This window comes from Hypanus sabinus, chromosome 19 (genome assembly GCF_030144855.1).
Source record: "Hypanus sabinus isolate sHypSab1 chromosome 19, sHypSab1.hap1, whole genome shotgun sequence".
Classification (NCBI taxonomy): domain Eukaryota; kingdom Metazoa; phylum Chordata; class Chondrichthyes; order Myliobatiformes; family Dasyatidae; genus Hypanus; species Hypanus sabinus.
Window position 1 is genome coordinate 21,334,879 of NC_082724.1, and position 27,060 is coordinate 21,361,938.

Below are 27,060 nucleotides of genomic sequence, written 5' to 3' on the forward strand. Positions count from 1 at the left end.
TTTCTGTAAATTCTGGACAAATCTTTCAGCCAAGCCGTCTGTAGTTGGGTGATATGGTGCAGATGTAATATGTCTTATTCCATTCATTTTCAGGAGTGACTGAAAGTGTTCCACAATGAGCTGTGGTCCATTGTCACTGACTAAGTATTCTGGAACATCAGTCTTGAGAAGAGGCTATTTGACACATCACCAGTGTGTGAGGCTGTAGTGGAGGCTATTGGGAACACATTTGGTCACTTTTGCAGCTGAATCTATTACTACCAAGAAATTTGTGTCCATAAATGGTCGGACAAAATCCACAGGAATCCTCTGCCAGGGAAATGCAGGCCATTTCCAGGGATGGAGAGGTGCTGCTCTAGGCATCTTCTGGATGTGTTGGCATCCCAAACAGTGCATGGAAAGCTGCTCGATCTGCTGATCCATCCCAGGCTACCAGACAAAGGCAAAGTCAATGTTTTCATTTTGGCTTAGATAGCCAACATGTAGCTCCTATAACACTTTAGCTCCGAGCTTGGATGGTACAACAATTCTCAATTCCCAATTAAGGCAAATTCCGTCAAGGGCAAGTTCATCCTGACGTGGGGAGAAATGGCGGAAATGGAATTTCTGCTACACATTTCGGCCAATTTGGGTGGGCACATAGACTTGAGAGACAGTGTGGCTTCTGGTTTCCCTTTGGATCAACTTTGCCATAATAGGAAGACTTATGATTTGCATTAGGGAGAATATTCAAGAGGAACATCCCCTTTTGTAAATTTTTCAGGTATTTCCTCCTTCAAGGGGTAAATGGGACAATACATCAGCATTTCCATGATTAAATATCCTCTTGAATTTGATCCTCCAAGAAAATGAGCCTATCTCTGCACTTGTGTTGCTGCTGTTAGTGGAATACTCTTCCGTGGATTGAAGATGGACATTAGCAGTCGGTGAACAGTAATGAGGCCAAACACTTACCCATACAGGTACTGGTTCAAACATTTGACCACAAACCAGACTCAAGGCCTCTTTGGCAATCTGTGTGTAATTTTTCTTTGCAGTGTTAATGGAACATGATGCACATGTTATGCGACATTCATTTCCAGCACTCTTTTGACATGACTGGACCCATGTTAGAAGGCAAGGCATCATAGGCTAGCTTCACAGGACAATGTGTGAGTACGGTGTCTGATGTCACCATTTCTTTTGCCTTTAGGAAAGCTACCTTACACCGCTCTGTCCATTGCTATTTCTTCCCAATCTTGAGTTCAAGGGATGGAGACAAGTAGCTAGGCTTGGCAGGAACCTGTAATAGTAATTGACATCCTAAAAAGGACCGCAACTGTGACATGTCCTTGGACATTCACTGTGTGAATTTTCTCAGCACACTTCGGTAATCCTTGTGTGCCATTAGGTTGACCACAGTAGGCGAAGCTTTGTTAAAAGAATTTACACTTGTTCCATTGTGCTCTGAGCTCACAACCTTCTCATCTTTTTAACACTATCATGAGATTTTGGAGATGTTCCGTGTCATCCTTCAGCAACGATGATATCATCCAGGCTTTGCAGCACCTGGTCCGTAGCTTTCTACAAGAATGCAGGTGCAGAGGCTATTCGTAAAATAAGCCTATTATAGTGATAAAGCCCTTTGTGAGTGCTTATGGTGAGAAACACTTTGGACTCTTATTTTATCTCCATCTGAATTCCACTTAACCTTGGAAAGAATTCATTCAGTCTCTATGTGATGTAGCTCACTGGCTACTTTATCACAGATAGTGTAAGGAATTGGATGAGCTTTGTAAAGCTTGGGTGTGGCATTTTCATTTAACACTATTTTAATCTTGATATGTTTGGGTTTCCAATGCCATCCTTGAACATTTCTGTGGCATCATCCCATATCTTCCTTAATTTCACTTTCAGTTGACTTTATTGAAGGGGATGTGGCATGAAAATAGTGGATGAATCTCCAGTCAAGTTGTTTTGGCCAATTATGGCCCCACAATGCTGGCCCTCCTGTTTTGACCGCATACAAGTCCAATGTGGCTTGTTGGGTGTTGTATTTCACTGTTACAAATGTCATTTCTATAGTAATTAACTTCTTCCAATAAAAGTTCTTAATTGAGTATCTGCAGACTTAAGTTCATTATCTTTGATATGATGTTCAAACTTATTTTGTGGAATGACTGAAGCTGTCGAACCAGTATCCAATTCCATTTAATTAATTTGCCATTCACTTCTGGTGTGAGCTATATCGCTTGTGTCTTGTTAGTTTTCACATTGTAAATTTCAAGTCCACTCATTCCTGTGTCACTCTCATCATTGTCACATTTTTCATCAACAGCATGCAGATCAGTGCTCTTTTTGAAAATGCAACTTGACTATTTGCCTTATTCTCTTCTCTGTGCGGTCCATTTGTTTTTGTCTGCCCAACATGCTCTTTGCATGTGTCTTACTTTGTGGCATTTTCTGCAAGCTTTGCCTTGAAACCTGCATTGGTCTGAAGTGTGTGAGCCCTTGCCACAGCAGTAATATAGGTTCTGTTTAGATGTTGCAATTTTATTCAAATTCACTTTCATTCCTGACTGCATCTCAATTGTGTCCCTGACTGCTGTTTGCACTGATGCAATGATTTCAACTGTTCTTCTAAGTGTGAGTTAAGCTTCAGTTAAGATCTGCTTTTGAATGCTTTCTTGTAAGGTTCAATAATCTCTCAGTCCATCGTTAAGTCCAATACTGAACTGACAATGCTGGGACAATCTCAATTGAGCCATGTAAGCTGAAATGGACTCTCCTTCCTTTTGATCCCATGTGTGAAACCTAAAACGTTCTGCAATCAACGAAGCTTTTGGTTCTAAATGTTTCTGAATTATGTTCATGATATCAGCAAAGCTTATTTTGGCTGGTTTGGTTGGAGCAGTTAAACTTCTAAGCAAACTGTATGCTTTTACTCCTATTGTATTCAGTAACACTGGCACTTTCTTTTCACTGGCAATTTCCTTTGCTTCAAAATACTGCTCAATTCATTCATTATAGATCATCCAGTTATCTATTATGCAATCAGACACATCTGTATTTCCAATCTAGCCAGCTACTTTGTTTATTATCTATTTATTTATTTAATTATTATTATTGTTGTTATTATTATTACGAGGTAATGTTTATTAAACCATGAATTTCGTCCATTTTCTACCATTTTTCTAATCTCGACTGTTGCTCTCCCCTTTCAAAGAAACATGTGTTGTGCATTTTTAAACTCTCTGATATGTCTCTCCCCTTGTGAAGAAACACATGCTGCACTTTTTTTCAACTCAAACATCTCTCTCCCCTTCCAAAGAGAAAAAGATGTGCTGCACTTCGACAAGTAGGTAGTCGTCTTGACTTCATTTAAAAACTTCCTCATCACCACCGTTATGTTTTGTAACTTTATAAATTAATCAGAAGAAAAACATGGGAGCTGGGATGTGTGTGCTTAGTTTTGTTTTCTTTAATGAGGCACTCATCTATGACATCATGGTGTAATGACATATGCCATTCATGAACTTCTTACAATTCATTTAAACTGTAATGAATTATATAAACAAGGAATGCTTATCAAACAGTATATTTATAATATTATTCAAATATTCTGAAGTATTAAGTACACTACAATGACTCTTGCTTTACTGAACTTCCACACTCAGTAAAGGCTGTACAAAACTCTCAAAAGTTTTTTGCAGCTTGAGATTGTACAGTGCCAGCACACCATTTTAACCATAAGACCACAAGACATGGAGCAAAATTAGGCAATTCATCCCATCACATCTGCTCTTCATTTTGGCTGACTTATCATTTTCTCAACACCATTCTGCTGCCTTCTCCCTATAATCTTTGCTGTCCTGACTAATCAAGAACCTATCAACCTCCACTTTAAATATACCCAATGATTTGTTCTCTACAGCCACCTGTGGCAAGGAATTCCACATATTCACCACCCTCAGGCTAAAGAAGTTCCTTCTCATCTCTGTTCTAAACAGAAGTCCTTATATTCTGAGGCTGTGCCCTCTGTTCCTAGATTTCCCAACTATAGGGAACAACCTCTCCATGTCCAGTGTATCTGGGCCTTGCAATACTCAATAATATTCAATGAGATCCTCCTCATTCTTCTATATTAGGCAAGTTCAGACCTTGAGCATCATACACCTTTAACCCTTTCATTTCCAGGATCATTCTCATAAACCTCCTCTGTACTCAACTCCTCTGCCAGCACACCCTTACCTTGCTGCAATTACCACAATTTGTCATAACCCACTTCCTTCCATCATATTTTCTTCTGTCAGGTCATTTTCTAGATAATTTAAAAATTGAAATTGTTTTTACGCGAGCAGTTTACTGACCTGACCAAGACATCTCTGCTCCCTTTGGATGCAAATACCTCTTGGATACCAACCCAGTAGTTAGCGACTGAATTGCAGGTTCTTTGGTGGGAACATCTGGTTCTCATTACATTTCTCACCACAGTAATCAGCCATGATCTAATGGGCTAACAGCTCCAAACAGCTAGTTATTCTCTGCTTTGTGTTAGGCTCCACTGTCTGTGAATCCACAAGTTTGCTGGAGGCTGTAGAAGACAGCCTGTCCTGGGGTTAGAGAACTCTGTGTGTGCACGATAGGAAGGGAGGGACAGGGCTTGCTTTGCTGTCGTTGCTTGTTATGTTCTGTTTTGTTGAGTTCTGTGTTGTCTCTGCATGCACTATAGTGTTCCTCTGTTGTCCATTGTGGACATTTAATGCCGGAATGTGTGGTGCACTTGCAGGCTGCCTCCTGCACACCCTCGGATGTGTTGGTTGTTAACGCAAATGCAAATGATATGTTTCACTGAATGCTTCGATGAAGATGTGATTTAATAAAACTAAATCTGAATCATCTTATGGGAGGCACTATCGCAATAGCTGAAAGTCTTGTGCACAATTGCACTGAGGTCACAGCCTTCATATCTATGGAGTGGAAGGGTTTTATTTATTAAACCCTTCTGGGAAACCTGCAGTGGTTTGATTGCAACATATTTCTGTCAGTGCCAGGAGCCTAATCACCCACTCATTCTGGCGTCTCTAATCACAGATAAAGTTGATATTGTTGGCTGCCCTGGCAAATCACCTGGTTTATCCAGTATTGATGACTGCAAGATCATGCAAATAATTTCAGTTGAACCAAGAAAGGAGTCCAAGGCTAATTTTCACAGGAGCTGATGAAGTGTAGACATCAGGTCCACCGTATTGCAGGCTCTCATTCTGACAGGTTGCATCACTGTCTGGTATGGAATGGCTACTGCACAGGACCAAAAGAAGCTGCAGAAGGTTGTAAATCTAGTCAGCTCTATCTTGGGCACTAGCCTACAAGGTACCCAGGACATCTTTAGGGAGTGGTGTCTCAGAAAGGCAGCCTCCATTATTAAGGACCTCCAGCACCCAGTGCATGCCCTTTTCTCACTGTTACCATCAGGTAGGAGGTACAGAAGCCTGAAGGCACACACTCAGTGATTCAGGAACAGCTTCTTCCCCTCTGCCATCCGATTCCTAAATGGACATTGAAGCTTTGGACACTACCTCACTTTTTAAATATACAGTATTTCTGTTTTTGCACATTTTTTACAACCTATTTAATATATGCAATTCAATTGATTTAGTTGTTTATTTATTATTATTTTTTAAAATTTATTTTTCTCTGCTAGATTATGCATTGCATTGAACTGCTGCTGCTAAGTTAACAAATTTCACGTCACATGCTGGTGATAATAAACCTGATTCTGATTCTGATCCTGTACCCAGCTGGAGGCCAATTAACTCAATAGGTCCATATAGCTCTCTTAGTGTAGTCTAGTCTCTCCCATTTTCTCATTCCATTTCCATGCCCTGCAAGTTAATTTGCTTTGAAATTTCCTTGAGAAAATTATGATTGGATTTACTTCCATTATTTAGTCAGCAGCAATTTTCCCAGTCACCAGCACTCTGCAAATGAAATGTTCTTTCTCACATTCCTCGGTATCTTTGCCTAAACCCTTAAATCTGTGCTCCCTTATCTTTGAGCTAATGGGCGTGACAACATAAGGTCAATGAAGTTCTCCTGAACACATCTCAGAAATTCCTCCTCCCCACCATCCACTCCACCCCAACTTTCTGTCAGGAAGTGTAGAGGAGGCTCACCTAAAAGCGGAGCATGGAGACGATTTAGCAGTAAATGATATTTTTCTAATAAACTGCAAAATAAAAAGCCACGAGGGGCCACAAAACAAGACAGCATATACGTAACGTGACAAGGCAACAAGGTAACTGAAGGCCAGGAGCAACTGTTTAAGGCTGCCTGGTTCAATGGGTGAACAAAGGACTGTGGATGACAGGTGGGTTTAAATAGGCTGCAGGTGATGAGTTGGAAACAAGTGGCAGGTGATTCCTACTATCTAGGTGAAGGCTGGGAGTGTCTGTTGACAGGACTCACCCCTCATACGGCCAGCACCGAAGCCCCAGGATGATCCAGCTGGGGAACTCCTCGATGTGTGGTGAACCCAAGATGAAATTGGATGGTACCCGAGACCTCTCCTGTGGCCAAACCCTTCCCAGTCAATCAGGTACTGCACACCCTGCTCATGATGACATGATTCCACCAGCTGGCGAACCATGCACACTGGACCACCTTCTACCATCCTTGGTTCCAAGGGTGATCAGTTGGAAACGAGTGGCCCGTGACTCCTGTTAGCTGGGTGGTGACTGGAAGGTGCCTGTCCTTGCAGACCTGACACTTTTCCTCTTCCATAACTTTACCCTAATCAAGATTTAGGTAATTAAAGTCACCAATGTCAACACTCTTGTATTCTTTGCACTTTTCTGTTATTTTTTGGTGACTGGCATCTCACTATTTACTGCAAACTTCCAGTAGGGTGATTGTACTCCATTTCCTTCTTAACCCCTATCAAATAGAATCTGACCTAAAGGACAAACTCTTTTCCAGAAACCACTATATCTTCCCTATTCAGTTCCATTTTTAAAAATCTTTTCATTCCTTTTTGCATAATCTGTTTAATGATAACTGAGCACCCAGTCCTCACCATTTTTAAGGCATATTTCTATTGACTCCCTATCTTGTTCAGTTTATGCCAATCAAGCATCATGCTTTTTCATCACTTTTCTTTGTTATATGTATGTCAATACTAAATCTTTGTTGTATTTCTCGCACACCTTCTTAGCCTGCTCCTAACAAGGTGCTGTTTCTTCCTCTAGTGATATCTGACATTCACACTCTCTTATGCATCTTTTTCCTCTTTTATACATTTATTTGCTGGTGCCTGCTCATCTTGTGTAAGACTCAGAGACTCTGGAGACAATAAGGAAGTTTATATCTGTTGGTACACCCTGTGTGGTGCAGATGGCCTCCAGTAACCAGCATCTCCATGCTGAACACTTAATACCAGTGCTTTCTCCATTCCTTCCTAGCTGAGCTTCAAAATGCCTGGGAAACTATTGACTCATAGCTACACTTAGAAACCTATGGTAAAATCGCTGTAACTATGTGATCAACATATTGAAATTGGCATTACGACTCTCTCGAGGGCTGTTCTTAGACAGCCTGAAATCAGAAAGCAGAAGTGAGTGGGCTGATTGAGGCCTCTTGCTCTGTTAACACTTTCTGCACATTTAACCAATCCCTACCAAGCTACTTACATGAGTTAAAATTCAGCCTGTTGTGTCAGAAGAAGGGATGCCAGACTGAATAGATCCCCACATTATTTGCCAGATAGTGATCACATGTCTATTTTACCAAGGAACTTCCTCTATGTCAACAGATTAATTATTTATCCATAGGCTTGAGTCATTGATTTACTTACGCTGTAATTTCTTTCATTCACAAGGCTTTTCATTCTTGCTAGAAGATCAGTGCAATAGTTTAAGTCAATAGCTTTGTAAGTACAAGTAAGGAATGGGACCTGAACAAATTATGTTCTCCTGATACAGTTCTTTTCATGCAAAACTTTAACTGTGTTGAAGATGTACTTGATTTGTATTCCCAACTGAGCCACATTAGTCCTTGTCACCAGATATTTTATCTGCATGGATCAATATACTTAATAAGTTGCTCAATTATAATGCTGGGATGGCACAGTAGTGTGAGTGGTTAACTTAATGTTATTACCAGCACCAGTGAACCAGGATCATTTCCCACCACTGTCTGTAAGGAATTTGTACATTCTGTCTGGGTGCTCCCACATTCAAAAGACTTATGAGTTAGTAGGTTAATTGGTCATATGGATGTAGTTAGACAATAGACAATAGGTGCAGGAGTAGGCCATTTGGCCCTTCTAGCCAGCACCGCCATTCACTGTGACCATGGCTGATCATACACAATCAATACCCTGTTCCTGCCCTCTCCCCATATCTATAAGAGCTCTACCTAACTCTCTCTTGAATGCATCCAGAAACTTGGCCTCCACTGCCTTCTGGGGCAGAGCATTCCACATATCCACCACTCTCTGGGTGAAAAAGTTTTTCTGCATCTCAGTTCTAAATGGCCTACCCCTTATTCTTAAACTGTGGCCTCTGGTTCTGGACTCCCCCAACATCAGGAACATGCTTCCTGCCTCCAGCGTGTCCAATCCCTTAATAATCTTATATGTCTCAATCAGATCCCCTCTCATCCTTCTAAATTCCAGTGTATACAAGCCCAGTCGCTCCAATCGTTCAACATATGACAGTCCCGCCATTCCTGGAATTAACCTTGTGAACCTACGCTGCACTCCCTCAATAGCAAGAATGTCCTTCCTCAAATTTGGAGTCCAAAACTGCACACGATACTCCAGGTGGGGTGGCTTGGGCTCCTGGAAGTGCCAGCTACTGTGCCATATCTCTGAATGAAATAAAGGTATACTCTCTGGTCACCACTGAAACACATACCATGGCTAAAATGTCAAGCACTAGCATTCTAAATGTACTGAACAGTTTACATTGGAAGCAATGAATGTTGGAAACAGTTAAATCTTAATCGAAGTCAACTAATGTTGATGTACTGTATTTTGTAATAATCCCTAAGTCTAAAGCTGTGAGTTCAATGCAGAACACCAACTTTGTGAGCTTCATTATTAGGGGAGGCTGTGGAGCTAGAGGTAGGAATGAAGGATATTGAACGTAAGTACAAATAAAATATGCCGCTGTGGTGCAGTGAAGTATTGGACAAAGCCAGAATTTAAAAAAAAGCTCAATTTTATGGAAAATCGCAAAATGGGAGGGCAATAAGATGAACACAAACTGGGACAGAAGATAACTGCACAAAAAAAAATTCAGCAATAGATGAGTTGAAAAAAAAATCAAGTTATCAGAGTTACAGAGGTGAAAGTATATGTTAACCAGGGTGTGGAACTACAAGCTCACTGATTGTGGTGGTGATTCTGAAAGTAGTGATTGAATAGTGTAAGTTTGAGAGGAAACTGCAACACATTTAAGATTTATATGTTGCACAAAGGGAGAAATAGGAGTAATTGAGACAATTAGTTAAAGTTCATAGTAACTTTATTATCAAAGTATATACATGTCTCCAAATACAGCTCTGAGATTCATTTTCTTGTGGGCAATCGCAGTAGATAGCCGGCAAGTAGTGTAGTAGAATGAGCACTGGACTTTGAGGCGAATAGTCCTGAGTTCGAATCAGGCTGCCTGCTTGTGTGCTTTCCATCCGTGCTGGGTTGAGTGTCGAGCTAGTAACTCGGCCGCATAAAAAACAGTCAAGTGCTACGGAAACAGCAAAAATGCCACCTGATGCACCACAGAGTGCAAAAAGGAACAACAAATCGCAGTAGATACAAGAAACATAATAGAATAACAATACAATATAATCAATGGTGGAATGTTGTTAATGCATGCTATTATTGAATGGAGCTACCACACGGCCTTGAACAGTGTTCCCAAAGGGTAGCATTTAAATGAGGAAAAGGAATTTAGATAATGAATGCAAAGTTGCATTGGCTCATAGTTTTGCCATTACTAGTGATGGAATGAAAATGTAACACAGTATGAAGATGAAAGGATTGCATTCAGAAGATTACTGCATGTGAATTGAGATCAGAGTGTTAATAGCAAGACAAAGCCTTGGAGGTCAAAGTTCAGAGTATCAATGTTTGAAGAATTGGTGTAAATAAGTGATAAGCTGATGTGATCTTCAGATGGAATAAACTGCATTTTAAAATTTGGATTTCCAGCAACTGCAGCTTTTGCTTTTCATTTCCTCAGTTTGTATCAAATGGTGAAGGTGGGTTAATCAAAGATATCACATGAGACAAGCTGAAACACTGAAGGAATCTCACAGACAAGGCGAGAAGGGGTGATGTAGGAAATGCAATAAATATTTTGGGATAAGTAGCAGAGGACACTATGCCATTGCTACGGAGATGAACCCGTGAGGGAGTGCTGAGAGAGAAGAAGAGAACTGAAAAGCACGAAGTCAAGGAGATCTCCATACACATTTATTAACAGGAATGGTCTCAGCAATGCTTATAATGATGTAGTGATCAGTCAATAATCAAGTGAGGAAGGGGCTAGCTGATGCAGACATGCAGGAGAACTTTAGAAAAGGAAAGAAGATTTGGATAAACTGTGTATTTTGGGAGTGGAATGCTTAAAATGTAATAACAGTAGTTTTGATTGAGGGAATAGTCCACAACCAGTGTTTTATTAAGGGGTACAGGCTCTTGTGATCCACACATCACACAGGCAAAGATGAACAGTACAAATCACAAGAACTTGCATTTCCTTGCAAGCTGCTTTGTAACAAGGTAATTTAAAATCACGTCTAATGATGCCTTGCTTTTAGTTCAAATCCATTTCAGGCTCACCAACCAAAGGGGATTTGTTTACTCAAATGTGGCAATGCCTTGTCCAAAGGATTAACAAAAAGGGCAAATCCTGGTCAGATCCATTCCGACCGACTGATGTTCCGCCTTCATGCCATATCATGTAGAATTACTAATACTAATACTAATTTGGACTTGCTTTCTCCACGGATGCTGCTTGACGCAGATTTTCCGCCTCTATTTGAGATTTACCGAATCTGCAGATTTTCTTTGCTTTTCAAACGGTAGCTGCTTGCGTCGATTGCCGGGGTAACTTTGGCTTTTAAAAGGCCACTTTGCATGATATATGATAGACCCCGTGCAACGGGAACGAGCATAAGTGATAGGTGTCCCAGGTGAAGCGGTATTACGTTATGCCTAAGCTTGTGATCTTACACAAACTTCACCAAGGGGATTCCTCCACATGAAGAAATTAATTATTCATTCTCAAGGCTGAGTCACTTACTCTGCATTGATTTACTTATGTTGCATTTCCTTTCATTCATAGGCCTTTTAAGTCTTTTTTAAACACGCCAGTGCGGTAATTCTGGACTGTAAGATTTAATGGAATTTGTTGCAGACCAGATGGATACAGTCAGTTCACTTTAAAACTTTTTGATTTTTGATCTTGGATTGTATCGACAATATGACTCCTGTTTATTTTTATGTGATAAATTGCCGGCGAGCGTTATTTCTGAGAGTTGCTCGATTCAGTTTGAAGTCAACTCCACCCCATAAGCTGAATAGGAGAAGCTGTCGACAGCGGCGCTCTAAATGAATTGGGACGTCTCCTGTGGGTGTTCACCACCTCAAGTGTAAGGTCCGCGAGTCACTTTGAGCTGAACCCCCCCCCCCGCCCCCTCCCCCCCAATCAGGCTACAGCAAAGTGCTCCTCAGTCAGCCGGCGATCAGTCCTGGAGGAAGCATTGTGTCACAGTTTTCACTCAGTGCTCTTACCGGCTTTCATCAGCACTTTTCGTTAATGCCTGCTCCGGTGAACCAGCGCTGCGTGACTAGATGTGGGATGAATGCTCGAGGTTACCGGGAAGATAAAGGGAGCCTGCAGGCAGCTTTACATCTATACAGTGAGCATTAATTGTGAGAAGATAGCTTACTCTGTTGAAATCAATAGATTCTTGTGGCCTGTAGCAGAGGGCATACTGGACCGGCAGTAGGTTACCGAAAGATGATATTATACAGGGGACTGCATACTGCAGAGTTGTTAAGAAGTAAATACAATATCCTGCAGTAAAGGTAGAAACGGTCTCCCTACCAAGGATATAATAGCAGCAGCAATATTTTGAACTCACTGCTCTTTTCAGTTGCTTCCCCGGTTTTTTTTGTCTTAACTGGGATGTCCCACAGATGAAGATGAGCCCGCTATCCATTTGGGTCTGAGAAACTCCATTATTAATCAGATGAACTCCAATTCGGCAAGTCGTTCTGATCTGGGAAAGTACAATAATGAAGCGAGATATGCATATTTTACAGGCTTTCTGTAGCTTCTCTGTAATCGTGTGGGCATTTTTCAGCATTACACGGGCGCACGCGAAAGATTCACAACAAATCCCCCTTAATGTGTAAGTCTTGAATTCTCTTCCTTTGCATGCATGCCTGTCAGCTTTTGTGACGAAAGTTAAAGAACTGCCTAGAGGATCATATGTAAAGTTGGTTAATACTAGTGTTTTGCAATGCTGCAAAATCTCTATGCATCATGAAACATAACATGTTCTGCGAAAAATTATAGTTTAGAGGGCTTGTTATGTTGAAAATGCACAGTAATATTCACACCTCAAACATCATCGACGTGAAAACGATATACTTTGCTTAGCAAACGACAAAAATAATCGAATATTGTTTGATAAGAAAAGAGAATTACTTTCTGTGGGTTTCAACCGGAAGTTAAATTCGTTTTGCTCTTTCTCCATTGTAATACATGTTACCGTATTTTAATGTTATTTCAGGGTAAAACTCTGGGCTTCCGCCTTTGGAGGTGAAATCAAGTCTATTTCAGCTAAATATTCGGGTTCGCAATTCCTGCAGAAGGTAACAGCATTTTTTTTTCCCAGTTTTAATTTTAGAACCTTTGTTTTTGAACTTAATTGACAGAAGACAACTGACATGCATTTTAAGTAGCTGGTCCCTTGGAAAAGCCATGGTATTTGTCATTCCGTTTTAACGGATGTGATTATAATTGAACACGTTTGGCACTGCTTTACATTGCAGAAGCGAAGATTTATGTCATTCTATCATGACTGATGCTTATTTAAATATCCATTTTGGCTTAGTTAGCAGACTACAAGATTAACTTTAGTGGTTTGGCTTGCGGCTATTTAACTTTGCACGACTTCTTGAATACACAGAGTGAAAATAGAGTGCTGTACAGTTGTGTGTGATTTCTGCACCGCACACCCTTACTTCATTCCGTTGTCATTTCGGACCAATGTGGGATGTATTACACCATTATAGATAAGGGAAATGAGTATCTTATCTGTCTGTTCAGGTGTATTGCTGGATAATATTCTGGTGCATTGCTGCAAGACTCTGAAAGATGCTGCTCATTTCATTAAATTACTATTGTCATGACGAATACGATTTGAACCTGTATCAAAAGAGTAACTTGAACAAAATGAGTACAAGGCCATAATGATTGTAAACGGAAAACACATGATATGCCGCTGTTCAGCCTGTTGTTTAAAGGGAATGGGTCACTTTGAAAAAGAAAACTGTTAATGCCGCAATATGATTTTTCGAGATAAAGTATTAAGCCAATGCAAAATCTAACAAATAGATGTAGTAATGTTGCATTGTGGGTGTTTTCACAAGCGAGAAGATTCCAAACACACGCATTAAGACACAAGTGGCATAAGATCGTGTTTCTCATAAGTGGAAGAACATTTTAATGCATGGTGATTTTGTCTCAAGTAATTGTATTATGAGATTCTATGCTTTTCTATTTAATACTTAGGCATCGTTACTACTCTTGTGATGAAAGGATTAAGAAATACCGCTGCTGTTTTTTATTTGAATTTCACTATTGCTAGTTTACTAACGATTGGTACAAAATATACTCCTAAAGTCCCTATATAGTTAAGCATCTAAAATGTGTTCGGGTTTTCTCCACGGTTTCATCCTGACATTATCATTAGTCCCTTAATAGTTTTTGTTGTTCTGTGTCATATTCAGGATCTGAAATTGTGCAACTAGAAAGATACATTACTGCTCTCTTACTGTGATAGCTCAGCAGGAAGATATTTTGCACAATTTGAAATGTAAGTGAAACCTTATCAAAGAATGTGAAGATAAAAAGAACCAATTAATATTTCACTCCACTGCAACCCCCTACCCTTGAACCCCCCATTGAGCACAAAATCAGGGCTGGCATCCTGTGTAGTGCTGAGGAGATATTGCACTGTCAGAAGAAATGTCCTTTGGATGAAACAATAAACCAAAAGGTTCAATAATACCTGTAAATATTTACCCCTGGCTCAGTGAAGCCATACCAAGTTTTCTGTAGCCATTACCATCAGCGCATCTTGCTCTACATGAATTTGCCATTTTCATTTTTGTACTAGAACAATGATTACTATTGGAAAAAGCAATGGCTGGAAAGCGATTTGAGGTGTCCAGAAAGGGATGTGAGAGGAGGAATAAGATAGAAGTTAATTTATCTGGAGCATGTTATATTTAGAATTAATTTTTCCATGTCTTATGATGTAATATTCCAACATTGTCAATTTTTATTAATTTTTTGAGGAAATACATAATACTAAGATCTTTATCAGAAGCATTTAAATCAACAAAATATTTAACCAGGTGATGTTGATATTAACCACAAAAAAGTGAAATGTGTTTTTAAATGCAACCTTGTAATTAGTATTAGTGTAAAGCAAAGATAATTCTTAGAGTATTACCATTATTTGTAAAAGGTTCCATTTATGCTTCACCTAATTACTTTTGCTGTTATATTTTCTTTGCTCTGCACTGAGAAATGAATGTTTTACGTGGTATCATCATTAATTTGTGAATGCGGTCTTGAGTATTTCCAGTAATATAGTAGGCAATACAGTTGTTATTGATGCAGATTCAATCATTTTAACAAATGTTTTCCTGATTTGCAAACAGTGCCATTAATGTGATGAATCTGAGAAATTGATCAAATTAGAGATCTATTTTTTTGTATTAGACATTTTCTCTATGTTTTTATATACATAAAAATTGCTACCTAACAAACAAAGCTGGTTTACTATATTCTTACAGTTGTCACGTAGATTTCACAGTACAATAGTGATCGTCAGCCTGCCACCTTAGGCCTATGCTCACATTGTGAGAGGTTTAACAGAACCGTCTCTGCTAACTATTATGACTTTGTTAGCATTTAAATATAATTTAGTCTGTACTTTCTTAAACCTTCCATTTAAAGAGAATTTGCATCTTGGATAAAAATGCTTCATAATGAATCTGTGATATTTTTTATAATTTTGGAAGTTATATCTGCCATTTGTGCAAAAAAACCATAATGGAATTATTGAATTTTTGAGTTGAGCACAGGATGAATTCGGCAAAATGCACGGACACTTATTTCCTATTCGAAAACAGCTGTTCTTCCTTCATTGTTTAAAGTTCTTCATTCATCTTCTGCTTCAATTATTCATCAGCTTTAAAATCTCCTCATTAACAGCACTGTTTCAAGTCCACATGGCTGTGGTTGAAAAAGATAATCTTAAAAAAACTTTGAAAAGGAGAAACTATTGTCATCATAGTTTGATATCGAACAAAAGCTATAAGTATATTTGAATTGTAAAGTACAATTTTAGTTAAACATTTGAGTTGTATGTAGAAATATGCATACTACACTCACAGGTGAATAATATCATTATTAAAATATTATAAAAAGAAACAAACACAATTTACTGGTCACCATATCAAAGGCATCATTTATAATTTCCTTATTCTTACACATCAGTAGAATTTATGGAAATTTGGAAATGATTTTGTTCTTAGTAGCAAAGGAATGGCTATCACTATTCACTTTATTAAAAACTACCAAAGGAATCATCATGGATTTATCAGTAGAAGTTTCTACTAATTGGGGGAATGGTGGGTGGGAGTGTCTCATTTCCAGCACAGTGCCCTCTACAGGAGATCAAAGCATTCCCATTAAAACTCATTAAACTAAAAACTGTAAGAGGAAATATAAATCAGAATTAAATGACAAAGAAAACAATATATTGTGATTCATGGACATGATTCAAGAAAAGAGGTAAAAGAGTTTGGCAGAAATAAAATCCTTTCAGGGAATAAAACTCCACATTTGCAACATTTATTTTTTCAGATCAGTAGTTATTATTGCTTTTACAGTGTTAAAACTGTTAAATGAACCAGACCCAGTTATTTTAGCCACCTTTAATTTGGCACTGGTGAGCAAGTGTCCTAAGAGGGTCTAATATTGATTTCAGTGTCAGACCTTTTGGCATGGATTGGAATTGTGTAAGCTTCTGATGAAAGAAACCTCTGTCAGCAGCTTTGGGATGTTTGTGTAAAACTGCGTATGTTTTACATGCAAATAATTATGAACACTGTTACCCTCATAACTGTCATCACAGCAGAAACCATAATGTGTGCATTTCTATCTGAGGTACTATTAAAATTAAGATATTGTCTAAGAAAATAACAAGCTGTAATGAATATCTTGACTCTACCATTGCCTTATAATTTAGTTTTATTTAATAATTATCCTATGGAGTCTTAGATTGGAAAATCTTGTTTGGAGATACCAGTTTTTGATAACTGACATTGATTACCTCTACTCAGAGTCTATTAATATATTTTGACAAGAAGAGTGTTTATATTTCCCAGAACTGTATCTATTCTGTAGATATGGATTCTATTTCAGCAGCTCAGTGAGAAATACATCACATTTAAGCTATTGTTCTATCTAGATTAATAATAAAATTATCTAGTTAGGTTAGCATTTATAACTAGAAAAATAAAAACTGATGAGAGGATGATTCTCAAATCCTTAATGTGATTTTGGAATCCCTGTGATGTTAGACAAATTTATTCCATCATTGTATGGATGAATAGTGTAATACTGTAATAAATTATACTATTTCTTAAAATAAATAAGTAATAAAACCATCCTATTGATAAACTAATTTAAAAATATTTTATAAAGAGAATGCTCCCTTCACAACCACTGAGTACAAAATAAGGGATGGAAAAAGATGTTGCTAAAAGTTCTCCAACTTCCCACTAGAAATGGCAGATTTGTAAAAATCTGTTAACTGTACATAAATTTATCAGGAAAGGAAAACTCATTATTGTTCAACACTTTCTTCCATTTTCACTCGTGATATAGTTTAAAGGGATGATATTTTCTTCTGTCACAATTTATGTATGCAGTCTTTTCTCCAAACAATTGTTTTGTAACAAAGAAGAAGTGAGGGAGAGTGAGTCTATATGTTGGTTACCGTACACCTAATTTCTAAAAGGTAGTAGGTGCTTTGTTAAATGCTACACTTAGCTATAGATAATGCTGTGTGAATATTTCCCTTTTGAGTAAATGATTTAGATGGAGAAATCTAAGTGCATTCCAGCATAATCTGAGAATAATCAAATAGATGAAAGCCGAGGATGCACAACAGTGTCTACATTACCATGCAGATGAATTTATGCAAGAAAATATAAATCCTTTGTCTCTGTTTTTGCTTTCTTTATAAATGTCAGTACCTAAATTATTAAGTTATTTTTAAAGGTTAATTCTTTATTTTTTTTGTCTCAAGTATGAAGTAATGCTTTTACCAGAAAAAAATTGACATTTCCTTCCATAGAATATATTTGTTCCTTGCTCTAAAAGAGGGTAAGAGTAAAAAAAAGAAGCTGTGCAGAACAAAAATAATTAGGCAACATGGCATTTCAAAATTATTTATAGGAAGGTGTGTTTTTAGAAGATTCTAATATTATCCTGCTATTGCTTTGCACTGTGAATGGAAATTTCTACAACATGATCAAACATAAAAAGAAATCTGGTGGTAGGTATTCCTTTGTGTTCCAGGTGCAATGAAGTGGTAAGTGAATTAGGAAAGAATGTGTTTACAATTTTATTATGACTAATGTACAGTGGAATTTCTCTGCATAGGTTCTTTAAATAATTTCTGTGTCGCTATGCAACAGAAGAAGTTCCCTCCCCAGAAGTAAGTCTGCGTGATAAGCTTTCCTTCCCGTCACCAATATGATTCATCACCAGGCTCAGGAGAGATGGGACTGACCCCTAGCCTCTCAGGGAGGGAGAGGGGAAGAGATTTAGGGTGGGGTCCTAAAACAAGAAGGGACAGTCCAATCACTGATCTGGATATATTGTATGTCTGTGTGTGAGACGATTCAAAGGTGGGGGGGTGGGTTCAAGGATAAAGGAACATTTTGGTGGTGGGGAGCGGAAGGAATGGAGTTTGGGTTTATACATGAACCAACTTTTAATGCTTGGAAATGCTCTCATTGTCTCTGAAAATGGCTTCACCTTGTTTTAACCTCCAGTCTTCCAAGCTGTACAAATCTTATCAAAGTAAGCACAATCAGATGCTTCTGGCCTCATTAATGTAATTAAAACACCATCTCGCTCCTGGGAGTCTTGCCTAAACAGTGAAGTTTCTTTTGAGATGTGCTTGGAACGTTTACCAATTTAACCTAAGCCCCAAACTCATTCAGTTATCTATCTTCAATGTTGTTCTATATGCTGGATTGAAAGATGTGATATATTTCCTCGATACCAACCTATAGGGTCAGAATAAGGTATCTGACTGTCACCCTACCCTTTGTCTATTCTCATGGTGCTTTGATTTCCTGGCTTGAACAGTCAAATTTTTTTTTTCAGTCAAGGCACTTCTTACATAAATAGTATTAATATCTAACAGCTGAGGTCAAATGGTTAATAGTAATTCAGGAAGTTTTTCTGTCTCACTGAAAAATAGCAACTTGTTACACAGTCATTATTTCACATGACAATGTCAAAAGTTTTAAATAAATATTAAGGATGTAGAAAGGCATGTGATGGACAATACTCATAATTCACTTCATAATTTAAACAAAAATATTACTTAACTCTTCAATCACAAATTCTCCTTTGTGATATAGTAGTAAACTGTGTAAAGGCTGATTCCTTTAATGTATGAACTTTTAAAATTTTTATTTTAGAAGGATCAAAATGGATTACATTAATCTAAAAGTACACACAAGTAAATTTTGCTAAAAAATTGTCTTTTGATATTCCCACTGATAGTTAAGGGATCAACCGCTTGGGCGACCTTGTGATGAACTGATTTATTTTTACATAGCTTCATGGCATTGCAGAAAGTAGATGTGTGTCCAGTAAATACACTTGCACTTTTCGAGAGAATATTTTCCAGGACATAGCAAGGAAGATGGTAGGAGAACAACTTGATTGTGCAAATAATATTGTTTGAGCCATAACGGGAAAGAAAATACTTTGCAAGTATAAATTCTGTGAGTCAAATCACTTTGACTCCATCTCTATTGCTTATATGTCATGGCAAGAGTTACACAAAACAGGGTGTTATAACATATGTGTTGAATTTGACTGATTAGTGCACAGATTTTTAAATGATGTGCACATAAAATCCATTTTACACATATCAGATTGGGTGAGTGAACATCTCTTGGCAGTGACAGAGAAATTGGTTGGGACACTAGAGTCATAGAGAAGTACAGCACAGAAACAGACCCTTTGGCCCATCTAGTCCATGCCAAAACCATTTAGACTGCCTATTCCTATTGACCTGCACTGTGACCATAGCCCTCCATACCCCTATTAGCCTTGTACCTATCCAAAATTCTCTTTAAACGTTGGTATCGAGCTTGCATGCACCACTCCTGGTGGCAGCACACTCCACACTCTTGCGACCCTCTGAATGAAAGTTCTGGGTAAGGTTCAGTCACCTTAACTCAACTGAAGTTTAACCAGTGTCAGCTATGTTATAGGGTGCATAGTGCACACTTTGTCCACTCCTTTCAGTATTTAAAACATTATGGGGCAAGTCAGGATATCTATAATCACAAAAAAAAGAGTGTGCACATGATATACTCTGAGAAGGGGGCAGAAATTAAAGGATCTTCATGTTCACTACAATATCTTGTGTACACATCTCCCGTATTCACCGGTGATTGGCATTATGTCAGGTACTTACTTTCACAGATCACATCCTTCTTTAACAGAAATCACTATAAATCCATGTGCAATGATCACTGGCCCTTGGAATCACTCTCAGCATGTGGGTCTATTGGACTAGTTCATTACATGGAGGGTGTCCCGGCGTATAATAATGCACTATGTTTCCTCCCCCCCCCCCCACACACACATGCACACACAAACTTCAACACTTAATCTCATCTCCCCAACAACCTTTTATGTTGCTCTTTTGTGGTTGCTATGGAGAGCATACTTTGGGTCTGACTCCCCTGCAAGTGGTTAGTGCAGCAATATAATGGCAACTGTAGACTCTGCAGACAGCTGCTGTTGGGAACTGCACAGGTAAAAATTTGGTACATAATTCAGTGAGAGTCACCCCAATGACTTTTTTGACCAGGTTTTCTTTCTTTTCTTTTTACTGATGTTCTGTTTTTATGTGGGTCATCGGCATTGCACAAATCCATAGGGCATGAAAAATTACTAGGCTTCATTCAGTATGGAGAAAGAATTGGAAGACTCTGAAAGAGAAGCTTGTGTAGTTTTGGAATTGTTAAGATTTGGTGAGTATGCACTGTGATATGCCACATTAGCATGTCCATAAACACCAATTATCCATATTTAATTTAGTGAATGTAATTATAATACATAACAAATTGAAGCATCAAATTTTAGAGCTTTTGATTGTAGTTCAGATAGTTGAGGAAATGTCTTTCAGCAGTATCATGCATGGAGAACAGTAGAAGCAGGTCATTTATGCTGATATCAGCACATGTTCAGTGTCATCACTTTGTCTGTACAAGTGAAAGTTGATGCTGCCGCTGAAACCAATGGGCTCACAGCAGCTTCAGCAACATGCCCCAGATTTAATCACTCCTGTGACCCCTGCAGCACCACATCTGGCAGAACATTTAGCTTTAGGTCCCGGATTATAGAGTTCACGGCACACAACAGATAACGAGATCAGTCAACTCATCAGATGTGTTCACAGAAGAGTTTGAAAAAATTCAATAATACGAAATCACTTTTAATAACTCTTGTCATGTGCTGCTTTTGATATGTGACAAACGATGGCAGTGAACGTCAGATAGTTAACTCTCCCTGCAGTCCTTTGTGAGCTTGAAACTTGTCACTCCCTCAACCTCAGCTGCAGATTACCAGCAGTTGGTGATAACAGCCAGTGCAATCCATGTCCACTTCCACTCCTTGTGGTCTTAATCCACCTTGACAACTCTCGCTGCTCCAGAAAAGCAAAGTTCAAAGTAAATCTATTATCAAAGTATGTATACTGTATGTCACCATATACTACCTTGAGATTCATTATAGAACAAAGAAATTCAATAGGGTCTATGAAACTACACAAAAGACTGAGAAACAACAAATGTGCAAAAGAAGACAAACTGTACATATACAATAAATAAATAATACTGCATCGAGTCCTTGAAAGTGAGCCCAGAGGTTGTGGAATCGGTTCATATTTCAGGTTATTCATGGTTTAACATCCTGATGGTTGAAGGGTAAGACACTTTTTGAGTCTGGTGGTGAGGGACCTAAGGCTCCTCTACCTCCTTCCTGATGGTAGCAGCAAAAAGTCTGGATGGTGAGGATCGTTGATGATGGATTTCTCTTTCTTTGGTACCATTCTTTGTAGATGTTCTCAATGGCTTGTTTGTAATGGACTGAGCTGTATCCATTCACTTTTTGGAGGCTTTTCTGTTCTTGGGCATCAGTGTTTCCATACCAGGACATTAGACAACCAGTCAGGATACTCTACTGTGCATTTGTAGAAGATAGTCAAAGTTTTGGATGACATGCCGAACCTCCACAAACTTCTAAGAAAGTAGAGGCACTGCCAATCTTTCTTTGTAATGGTACTTACAGTATGTTAGTCCAAGGACATATCTTGTAATATGATGACACCAAGAAATTTGAAGTTACTGGCCCTCTTCACCTGTGATCCCCTAATGAGGACTGGCTCATCCATCTCTAGTTTCTTCCTCCTATAATCAATAATCAGCTCTTTGATGTTGCTGACATTAAAGGAGAAGTTGTTGTTATGGAACAATTCAACCAGCTTTTTAATCTCCCTCCAAAATGCTGACTAATAAGTCTATATATCACAACAGAACAGTACTTTGCAACCTTTACCAAAGATGTACATGGTTTGTTCTGGAAACCAATGCATGATAAAATTGCAGGTGACATTATTAGTCAGTGATCAAATATTTAAAAGTTACATAAACAATCCTTTCCTCATTGATGTTTGAACATTAAATGCTTGTACTTAGTGTACTTATATAAATGGTATCAATATCTTGTTCTGGTGCAACAAAATTATGGATTTTTAAAAAAAGTATTTTTGGCTTTAGCCTTCAATTCAATTTATTTTATACAAAATTTCCTTCATACTTAGTGGTGAACAAAATACAGAAAAGGTGTTACACCTGACATAAACTATTGATGCAGTTGTGTAATTGTCCACTAGGAGGTGCAGAAGAGCCATTTAAACTGACCAATTCCTTCTCAACAGATGCATTTCACTTCTGTGCTGCCCTTTTCGAGGTGGTTCTAAAAAGAGATAGAAATATCTTTATTTCCTTCATTCCTTCATTACTATTTTATGATAAGTAAAAATTAAGCAGCATAACTAATAAAAGCACAGGATAAAGCAGCCTGATTGATTGGGACCATCCACTACCCTAAAACATTCATTCTCTACATCACTGGTGCGCAGTGGCCTCAGTGTATACCATCGACAAAATGGATTACAGTCTTTTTCCTAGGCTGCTCTGACAGTGTCCCACAAATGTGTGATCCCCACAACCTGGACGGACAAAGACAATAAATGCTAGGGAACCCTACCACTTGCATTCATCTCTCCAAACTGCAGATTATCCTGATGTGGAAGCACATTATCATTCATTATCCCTGGGTCTAAATTCTCAAACTCCCTATCAAACAGAACCATGAGACCACAGTGAATGTGGCTCAGCATAACTTACTCAAAGGTATTTGGTGATAAGGAGTAAATGTTGGCCATGCCAGCAACACTCTGTCCTGAAAAGTTAATAAACTAATGGACGTACAATGAGGTCATATTACATTTAAGTTTAGTTCAGATATATAAAGTAATTCTCTTAATGTTGAATGTTTGTTTCTATACTTGATTTCAGTTATATATCCTGAGAAAACTGAAGGAATAATGAAAGAAATGTGAGTTCAACGCATATATAGTTTTTCAATGAACTTATTAATGGTGTGGTTTCCACCACGTTGGTTCCATATTTTTACTTTTTTATTTCTGTTCTTTTTCATGCGTTGTTACCTCTGAGAAATTAGCACAGGGATGGAATGTATAACCTTTTGTTTTTGAGAGTTTTATTCAGTAGATTTTCAGATAATGTAAGTTATAAACTAGGGAAACTTCAATAAGTATTTACAGTTGAAGGCATTTCAAGGTAGAAACAATTTGACTGGAGGCAGAATATAAATATTTTTTTTCAGCTAGATATTTTAAAGCTACAGCTCCAAGCCTGCATATTAAAGGTGAAATTAAAAGCAAGTGCTGCAGATGTAAAACAAAGTGTGAAGTTTGGAGAAATACAGTTTGCATTTCAGCATCTTATGGAGGAAAGGCAGCTCACCATTTTCAATTGATCATGAAGAGTTCTCCCTCCTCTGAGCCCAGACTCTCAGCTCTAAATTTTGTCCTTTGGATAATCTTCACAAATCTGATTGGGGTGTTCTGAGGGGGTGGTGAGGAAAATTGAGAAAACAGTGTAGTGGACATGGTTTACAAGAGAGATTGCAGGTGCTAGAAATCTGGAGCAACACATACAAGATGCTGAAGGATGGAGTTTGGTAAGGCTTTACCAAACTTGGCAGGCTTGTCTAGAAGGTTAAAGCATAAGAGATCCAATGTGTGTTGGCAAACTGTATCCAAAATTTGCTGAATGATAGGAGGGAGAGGATAGATGCATTTCTGATCAGATATCTGTAATAAGAGCATTGTACGTGTAAGTTATTTGAATGAGAATCGAGGGACTACGATTATTAAATTCACAGACAAAATTGGTGGAGACACAGAGAAGGAAGAAGGTTGTGTAAGAATATAGTAGGACATGGATCAGCTGGCAAGTTGAGTGGAGAGGTAGTAGATGGAATTTTATTCAGATAACTGAGAGGTCAAATTCTATTTGGTATTTAGAGTAAATGGCTGGGATGTCAGGAGCTTTGATGTACAGTGGGACCTTGGGGTGTGAGTTCATAGCTCCCTGAAAGTGGGTGACATAGATGAATAGGTTGGCAATAAAGGCATTTGGTACGTTTGGCTTTATGGGCTGAGGCATTGAATATAAAAGATGGAATGGCACGTTGTAGATGTAGAAAACATTGGTTAGATTGTCGTTGAGTGTTATGAACAGTAATGGCCACCACACGTGAGGAAGAATGTAGTAGCAGTAGAGAACAGAAGAGATTCACCAGGATGTTTTCTGGAATTGAGAGCTGTAGTTATAAGGAGAGATAGGATAGACTGGGTTTATTCACACTAAGTAGGGGACTGAGGAGTGATATAATAGAGTTTCTAAAATTATAAGGGGCATTAATAGATAGGTAGCCAGAATCTTTTTCCTGGGACAGGGAGTCGAGAAGAAGGGGGCAGAGGTTTAAGGTGAGTGGGGAGAAATTTGAGGGGTATGTTTTCACAGAGAGGATGAAATATCTGAAACAAATTGCTAAAGACGCAAATATAATTACAACATTTAAAAGGCGTTCGGACAGATATTTGGATCGGAAAAATGCAAAGGAATATGGTACTAATGTAGGCAAATAGTATAAATAGGCATCACGGTTGGCATGGACGAGATCGGCTAAAAGACATACTGTGCATTTCTATGCTTGTCTTCCATAAGGTGGTTTCATCTGTGCCCCTAGTTTACTACACACATTTAAATCACAGGCTATCTCAAGATCAGAAATAATTAAATACACTTATACTGAGAGCTATGAACACAGATTATCAAAAATGTAACTTTCCACCTATGATGTTCAGAACACATATTGGGGTTATGTAAGCCTCACGGTTATGAACAAGAGAAAATCTGCAGATGCTTGAAATCCGAGCAACACACACAAAATGCCGGAGGAACTCAGCAGGCCAGGCAGCATCGATGGAAAAAAATACAGTCGAAGTTTTGGGCCAAGATCCTGGCTGGCCTGCTGAGTTCCTCCAGCATTTTGTGTGTGTTGCTCAGGTTATCAGACTGCATGGGAAACCTAAGCCAATAAAGCTTGTCGTGCTGTAATGAAATATAGGTAGAACCATCATTACTATAGCATGGCAATTTTGCACATAGCTGGTTTGGGAATAAGCAAGTCAAGTAAGAAATGTGTTTTACTTTACTGAAAAACCAATTCTGATTGTCCAATAAGTAATGTATTTTCTAATGACCAATTATATTGTGATACATTAGTAGTTCAAATACAGTGGCAGCATTGACAAGTGGAAAATGCCAGTCTTGCAGCTTGCCGTGCTTATTGAGCACAAGGCTATTGATTAATTTAAGAGGTTCAAGGTGAATCAGGTTCAGTGAAGTACATTTTGTACACCAGCATTGATGGAGTGATGTATGGCTTCAGAGAAATAGTTTACAATCACAAAACTGGGACTCCTTGCTTAAAAAAGGTCTCCTAAAACAAACAAAAAAAGAGAGATCAGAAATAGTTCTGCTCCTAAAAGATGCGTGAAGGCGGTTTCAGGTTTCTTCAGAGTCCTCTACACCATTATTTTATTGCACATACTGTAAGAACAGGGTGCTTTGGGGATATGGATGGATAAATGAATTTTGTGCAGGCGTTATCTGTACTTGCACAGCATGTCACTACAAATTTCAGGTGACCCCAAGTCATGACCTCTCAAGTCATGAACACATAAAAAATTAGCAAACTGTAATTTGCCCTCGATAGATGCATTCATTCTTTGAGAACTGACTGTTTATGCCATATTATGTACAGTTTTGGTTTCCTTTGTTTAAAAAAAAACATATTATAGCTTTGGAGACAGTCCCAAAGAGATTCATTAGACGAATTCCTGATATGAGAGGTCAGTCATAACTAAAAAAAATTAGATCTGTATTTTTTGGAGCTTAGAGGAATGAGGGGTGTTCGTTATTAAGATCCTAAAGGGGCATGACAGAGTAGATCTTGAGATGTTTCCAATACTGGAGGACTTTTGAGTGAGAGGACATAGCTATGAGTTAAGATGGCAGTTATTAAAAACTGAAGTGTGTAGAATTTCTTCTCACAGAAACTGCTGAATCCCTGGAGCTTTTGTAGGTTAGATCATTGGAGGTACTTAAAGAAGAATGAATAAGCTTTGAATGGTAGGTCAGGCTTGAGTGGGCAGCTGGCCGAATCCTCCTCCTTTTCTCTGGAGTTCTTCTGTTTTGGAGGGTTACTAGTGTCTACCAATAGTGATGTTAAAAATTCTCTCAGCAATCAATCAAATTTTGAGATTACAAATCAGGAAGCAGAAGTGGTTTTCTGTTAAATAAATAAGCATTTAAGAGCAAAAGAACACAAGTTAGAAGGTAAAATATCATAAGCAAACTTTTAAAAAACATAAATTATTGTATTTTATTTTTAAATCTGTTATATTTTGCAATATTTGAATGAAGGAATTACAATCCACACATAAAAGATAGTTTTTGGGTACAGAGATTTTGCTGAGTATTAATTATGGCCTAGTTTGCTGTTGAAAATTTACCAAAATCACATATGACAGTTTTATGGAATAATAGTAATGAAAGTTGATAGCTTTGTTATGATTATACAGTGCCTATAAAATGTATTCACCCCTCCCACCCCTTAGAAGTTTTCGTGTTTGATTGTTTTGCAGCATTGAATCACAGTAGATTTAACTTGCCTTTTTTTTGACACTTCTCAACAGAAAAAGACTCTTTTGTGTCAAAGTAAAAATTGATCTCTACAAGGTGATCTAAATTAATTACAAATATAAAACAAAATAATTGATTGC

The 27,060-nt window shown here is 38.2% G+C and overlaps 1 protein-coding gene across 1 annotated transcript in view; it reads left to right on the forward strand.

Annotated features, from left to right (window-relative positions):
• The window catches only part of cacna2d3a (calcium channel, voltage-dependent, alpha 2/delta subunit 3a), an 893,404-nt gene that overhangs the window by 77,618 nt on the left and 788,726 nt on the right, over window positions 1-27,060 (forward strand). The window contains exon 3 of the mRNA XM_059944148.1: window positions 12,787-12,868. Within this exon, the coding sequence (XP_059800131.1) occupies window positions 12,787-12,868 (82 nt within the window). The remainder of the gene's footprint in view (window positions 1-12,786; window positions 12,869-27,060) is intronic.